Source organism: Hordeum vulgare, chromosome 7H, assembly GCF_904849725.1.
Source record: "Hordeum vulgare subsp. vulgare chromosome 7H, MorexV3_pseudomolecules_assembly, whole genome shotgun sequence".
Taxonomy (NCBI): Eukaryota; Viridiplantae; Streptophyta; class Magnoliopsida; order Poales; family Poaceae; genus Hordeum; species Hordeum vulgare.
The window spans coordinates 59395590-59402552 of record NC_058524.1 but is presented as its reverse complement, the minus strand read 5'-3'; the positions used below and the strand labels follow the sequence as shown (position 1 = coordinate 59402552).

At 47.2% G+C, this 6963-nt stretch overlaps 1 protein-coding gene across 1 annotated transcript; it reads right to left on the bottom strand.

Annotated features, from left to right (window-relative positions):
- Positions 1–279: 279 nt before the first annotated feature.
- On the bottom strand, positions 280–6255 carry LOC123411296 (receptor-like protein kinase). The gene is made up of 3 exons (XM_045104224.1): positions 5971–6255; positions 1021–3985; positions 280–914 (listed from the first exon to the last, which is right to left on the bottom strand). Exons 2-3 carry the CDS (start codon positions 3977–3979, stop codon positions 523–525), a joined length of 3351 nt encoding a protein of 1116 aa, XP_044960159.1. The 5' UTR covers positions 3980–3985; positions 5971–6255; the 3' UTR covers positions 280–522.
- Positions 6256–6963: the final 708 nt, after the last annotated feature.

Here is a 6963-nt window from a genome sequence, read left to right as displayed (position 1 = left end):
GGCAGGCGGAGCTGCGGCGGGCAAGCGGCAACTGAGGCGGGGAGCAGGCAAGCTGCGGCGGCGGGGAGCAGGCAAGCTGCAGCGATGGGGAGCAGCGTAGACGAGGCATCTGAAGGAGGAGGAGGAGGAGGAGGAGGAGGAGTGCGGGTTTGGTCGGGAGAAACTGGAGGGGCTTTTCGCAAAATTTCTCTCGCGACATTAATTTCGGGACGGAGGGAGTATATACTGCAGTACTGTAACAAAGTTGCGCTTGACAAAGCAGCGAAGACAATGAGATTGTGTGAAACTGTGGACAATGAGCGTCGCTGATGATTTTTTTTCCCTTTTCAGTTTCACACGGAGCATCCAGTTAGAAATCACCACAACAATCATCAAGACTCAGTTGCCACTTGCCAGCCTAGACCACAGTCAGAACCTGGCCGATGAATCAGACTGTAACATTCTGCATTGCACACAATACACTAATATATATATACACTTGTGCAAAAGTTCAGGCCACAAATGTTACCACTCCTACTACAGTCAGGACGAGCCGCCGCCGGAGGAGGAGCCCGGCTTCCCCTGCTTGGACGACGAGGGGATGCCGGCGGACCTCGCGTCGGTCAGCTCCTTCACGACGTCGACCATGGACGGTCGCCGGCTCGGCTCATTCGCCGTGCACCTGAGGGCTAGGCGCAGGACCTTGCGCACCTCCTCCATCTCGACCGTGCTGAACACTTCGTCCAGGAGCGCCGGATCGCAGACGGGCCCGATCTGCTCCGCGCCGTTCAGGGCGTGGGGCACCCAGCCGACGATGTCCATGCTCTCCGGGAACGAGGGGTCCACCGCCGTCTTGCCCGTGATCAGCTCCAGCAGGACGACGCCGTAGCTGTACACGTCGGTCTTGATGCTGTTTCTGGTGGAGAACGCCAGCTCTGCAAGGAACCAACAAGGCCCATCAGGTTATCATTTTTTGTTACTGAAACACTCATGAAATGGAATGCGGTTAACTATCAAGAAATGGTCTGCATCATGCCATACCTGGTGCCATATATCCGGTGGTGCCGACGACCCCGGTGGTCTGTGGAGCAGCAGAGCACTGGTCCATGATCTTCGCTATGCCAAAATCCGAGATGCGCGGCACCATGTCCTTGTTCAGCAATATGTTGCTCGGCTTGATATCTCGATGGATGATCGCGGGGACAGAGTCATGGTGAAGATATGCCAGGCCATGGGCAGTTCCAAGGGCTATGTTGTAGCGCATGCTCCAGTCCAGGCTCGGCGTCCCGATCCCGTGCAGGACATCATACAGGCTACCATGCTCCATAAAGTCATACAGTATGAACCCAGAGTCGCCTCTCACCCAAAATTCCTTCAGCTTTATCAAGTTCCTGTGCCGAACTTTACCAAGCGTCTTCAGTTCTCTGATCATGCTTTTGTAAGAGCTGCTGCGCGCGGAAATCGCAAGCTTCTTTATGGCGTAGACCTCCCCTGAACTCAATGTCGCCTTGTACACTGTCCCATGAGCACCTGTGCCTATGACATACTTGTCATCGAAGTTTTCTGTCTTCTCTATGATCTCATTTAATTTAGAAGAAGAGCCTTCAAGCAAATTACTGATTGTCTCCTCACTCTTTGTCTTTGAATCTCGACTCCTGAGAAGGATACAGCAGAGGATAAGTACCGCTACTGCTCCAATGAACAATGAACCAAGAATAATAAGTGCAACCTTGAATCGGCGCTTTAATCCTTTCTTCCCTGATCCTCCACAAGGTTTCAACACATCAGATCTCTTGCAAGAAGAATCACTGTCAGGGCAAGAGATACAGAGACCAGAATTTCCATTGAAGGAACTTGCTGTGGAGTTCAGAAATTTCAGAAGATTTTCTGGCACTGGTCCACTGAACCTATTGAAGGAAACATTCAAGGCATGCAATGATTTTAGACCTCCTAATGTGCCTAGACCTCCAGTTAGGTTATTAACTGACAAATCTAAACTTTGCAGTTCCACCAAATTGCCCAATGGTGTTGGAATATCACCCACCAGTCTGTTGCTGCTGAGATTCAATGCAATGCCTAGTTTGATCAACTTTCCTAACGACGAAGGAATGCTACCTCCAAGATTGTTACCACCAAGTTGCAGCTCAAGAAGCATAACCAACTGCGAAAGAGAATCGGGCAAGCCGCCACTGAACTTGTTCTCCTGCAACCGTAATTGTACCAGAAGCTTCAGGCTGCTTACGGTCGTGAGTGCCGAACCATGCAGAGAGTTGAAACTCAAATCCAGTTTATACAGCTTGGAGCAACTAGAAAGCTGCACTGGAAGTGCACCCTGTAGACTGTTCTGTGAGAGGTTAAGAACTCCCAAATTCACCAAGTTTCCAATTTCAGGTGGTATTGAACCAACAAGTTTGTTTGCTGACCAGTTTATCATTGTAGCATTTATGCATTTGCCCAAGCTTGCTGGAATATCCCTACTTAAAGAATTATGACTGAAATCCACATAGGCCAGCGCTGCACAGTTTCTGAAATGTGGAATGGGCCCAGTAAGATCATTGTTTTGGAGAATGACTCGTTCCAAACCTGGGCAGTCTGTAACACTGGCTGGGATGCTACCATTGAGAAGATTGAAGCCCAAAACCAACACCCTGAGTCTTTTCCTTGAACAAATGTACGGAGGTATTCCACCGGTAAAACTATTGTTGGTGAAATCAATTTGCTGTAAAGAGCTATTAACACCCAAACCTGGGGGTATGACTCCGGTGAAGAAATTATCGAACAATGTGAGGTTCTCCAATAACTTCAGTTCAGCCAACTTAAGAGGTAGCTTCCCAGTGAAACCATTGCTGTAAATAAGAACACTTTGAAGGTACCGGATGCCCCAAATATCCTCAGGAAACTCCCCAGTCAGACGATTCTCGAATAGAAAGAGCTTCTGCAAGTGCCTCAGATTAGCCAGCTCTTTAGGAACAGTACCATCGAGCATGTTATGATCCAACTCTAGCCAGTCCAGCAACCGACAGTTACCAATCTCAGGAGGGATTGGGCCAGACAAGGAGTTTTGAGAAAGCATAAGCTTGGTGAGGTTGCTCAATAGGCCAAGAGAAGGCGGAATTTGGCCAGAGAAACTGTTGTCGACAAGTGCAAGTTCTCTCAAGCTACTGCAATTCCCGAGCCACGGTGGAATACCGCCCCTCATCTGGTTGAACGACAATATGAATATCTCCAACTTGCAGTTCTCAAAACTGAAATCAATCTCTCCGGTGAAGCTATTTGCAGTGGCATCTAAAACTTTCAGTCCTTTCACATAGCTCAAGGTTTTTGGAAGGCTCCCGCTCAACCGATTATCCAGTAGATAGAGCTCCTCCAGCTTGGTGCAGTTGCCAATTGAATCTGGCAGACCTCCAGATAATGCATTCTGCGTCAACCAAAATGATCTAAGGCTTGTCATCTCACCAACTGATGAAGGGATAGAACCACTGAGATTATTGTCATTGAGGAACACATCCTGCAGAAACTGGTTCTTGAACAACCCCTCTGGTATTTCCCCACTGAGGGAGTTAGTGTACAACGAGAGTGATGATAATTTTTTTAGGTTGGACAGTGATTCTGGTATTTCACCAGAAAGGAGGTTCTCGGAAAGATCCAACTGTTCAAGCATGCTACAATTGCCCAGTTCTTGAGGGATTGGACCAGATATTTTATTTCTTGCCAAAACGATGACTTTTATGTACTTTAGAAGCCCTATATGAACTCCTAGTGAACCAGAAACTCCAGACGATAATAGGTCAAGAGAAAACACATTGTTCCGTTTGTCACAACTAATTCCAGTCCAGTTACATGGAGTTCTATCAGAAGCATTCCAACTTGACTTTATGGAACTAGGCAATATGAGGTTTTTGGACAGAGCAAGAAGGGCACGACCATCTGAATTCAAACTCCATGACGAGGAAACCAAAGTGAGGAAGAGAAAAAATTGATGCCACAATACCAGCCCCATCCGTTCCTGCAAAAGTTTGTAAAGAAGTTAGCAGAAGATTATATGTTCTCTCAAACTGATAGGAAACGAAACAATTGATGCCCAGAATTGTCTCGCAGATATTACATCCTGAGCACAAAAATGGCAGTAAATTTTGCAATCCATGGTCAGGCTTCTCAACTTTAGAAGGAATTATGCCATGTTATGGCCTAGTATACCATGTACACTCCAATTTATTTGTAAAAAAATGCTGTACATTCTAACAAGAGCTTTCTCTTGAAAAATATATAACTGCGAGTTGTGTTTCATGGTTTATGGTTCCTATCTCTTTTCAGCCTAAATACTTCCCATTATATTTGGCATGTAAGCTCTTCTAGAAAATCCCAAAATACAAGTCGTGTTAGCTCTAGCATTCAGACATTCTCGTTACGGTAATAAATTTGTTGCTGCGGCTAGCAATTAATAGTACACCATGGCTGTTAGCAGAGATTGTTGAGCTTATATCGCCACCTGTGATTGTGTGGCACCAACGATCTAGGCCATGTGTTATTTCCGCGTAAAAAGCTAAGGCGCCTTATATAATGGGAAGGAGGAAGTAAATGTTATACTAAATAATATCTACTGGCTGTGGTCAAATACACGAGGTCCCTCAAACCATGGGTGCAAACGTTTCTAGACTCAATCTGGGTTCCTATTTATTATACTGTCAATTATTCAAACAAAAAAAACTGTCAGGACTTCCCCTACAGCCTTTTGTTCCTAAAAAAGGTTCTTCAAACAAAAGCTTTGAGGTGATTTTACAGGGTTTTATTAGACAAAGGTGATTTTATAGGTGAGATAATTACTTTTGTCTGAGGAAACGGCGAGATTATTAGTAAGAATCGGGGTCCACTAAATTGAGGCCCAAGTTGGAAATTGCCAGGACGTCATTAAATTAATGATTTGTTCATGGATTTTGAAAAGGTCAATGTCATTTGCAAAGAATATGTGCAACTGATGTTAGTGCCGAGGCGAAGTGGTTTGAAATTCTCATGATAAACAGAGAAACAAACAGGGAAAATAGCAGGAAATCCAGTTATAGCTTCAATCACAAGCACTGTAATTGTGTACTAACAAAATTCACTCGGTTTCAGCATATGTATTGTAGACTTATAGTTGCGGCAACGCAAATGCGCGGAACATTTGGCAGGCTCGATAATAAATTCCTGCAAAGTCAGACCACCAAGCACCATCAACATTACGCACCATGGCAGTGTAGCGACGCAAGTGCGCAGAATATTCGCAAGTTGGAGTTGGACAATAAACTGAGAGAGCACATGAAGTCAGACGGCAAATCGCCATCAACTGGAGAGCCGATTTATGGTTTAGACAAGTTTAGGTGGACCAGAGAAGCAAAACCCAGGACGACGCCAAGAGGGTAGCACATGGTTTTGCTACCCTCTGATCCGGGGGGTGGAAAGCTTAGGCTGACCCATTTATTTCAGCGAAAGCAACTCAAAACAAGCTTCCCAAAGAGGTTCAGAAACGATAACTCTGATCCGAGGGGAGAAAAGATGGTGGATCGCAGCTCTTCCAAGGCAAAGGAAACCAGTGTTGAGCACCTAGTGATTTGTTCGCTTTTATGATTTGCACGCATCTAATTCGACATTTGAGTTGAGAAGCGGCTCCGAGCAAAACCACCGCCAACTTTAATTTTGCCTGCAGAACGGTTTCGGTGGGCAAGAAAGAACCAGCGCCATACTACTCGCGTCGCGTGGCCCCCTGGCATTGCTCCGAAATCGGAGACTGATTCTAACGAGAATGCAGAGGCCCGCTATGCAACCAAGAACCAAGAACTGGTGTGCAGGAGAAGGGCCCTGCAAAGGCATCGGAAATGCCCGGGGAAGGGATGAACAGCCGGCCGAAGCATCGGCCGGCGGTTGCACACCAACAAAATATTCCAGCCCCGCCAACAGCGGAAGCACTGTGATAACTGCAACCCGACCCGGCGGAGCGAGGAGAAGGGCGCGTACCGTCGAGCAGCAGCAGCAGGAGGCGGGCGGCGGCCACGCAGATCTCAGGCGCCCGTGGAATGGAGGGCGGGAGGCGGCACTAGCTCCGTGGCTGCTCTAATGGGCTGGAGCGTCTCCCCATGGACCATGGCCAGAGAGAGATAGAGAGAGAGGGAGAGGTGGTGGCACTGCCGCACTGGCACACGCATGGGACAGAGAGAGAGAGAGAGAGATGGACGGAGCGGGGAAGGGGCAGTCAAGTGGGTGCCGACCTCTGTTGCCTGCGTTGGTGGTTGCCGTAGTGAGTGCGGGGGGCGAGTGGGGGCGGACGCGACAGGCGAAATACGTTCACACGCACGCACGTAGTAGGAGTATCCGCCGAAGGGTGGCGAACGGTGCAAGTTCCCACACGGACACGGGCGTGCGCTTGGGTCGGTAGGTGTCAACGAACCGCGGCCTCGCGTCCACACCGGCGCTTTTCTAGGTTTGCTTTCTTTCATCTTCTGCCTTCAAAAAAAGCGTCTTCCAAAGCTAAATATCTAAGGAGAACCTCCGTAGCTAAAGTCAGGCAGAAAGCTGCCGATTCCCCCTGTTGGAAAGCTATTTTGAAAGTTAAAAGAGCAATATATGGCTGGTAGAGGGGTTATGCTGAATAAAGGTAATGTAGCTAGCCTGTGGCTAGATGATTTGGGAGATAAGGTCCTTCCGAAGGATAGATATCCTGATCTTTTTGAAATATGTTTAGACAAGGAGTGTACTGTCGATAAGTTAGAAAATATGAATCGTCTATCTTCTTTTAGAAGAAGACTATCCCAAGATATGCTTCAGAAATGGAAGGAAATGAGACAATATGTGTTGGATAAGATCCGCAAAGATAAGGAAGATGAGATATACTGGAAATTAGATAATTCCAGAGAGTATTCTACTAAAACTATGTACACATGGTTAGAAAAAACCTTGCGGGGGCTAGCTATAAGTGGATTTGGGGAGCAAAGATTCCTTTGAAGATCCAAA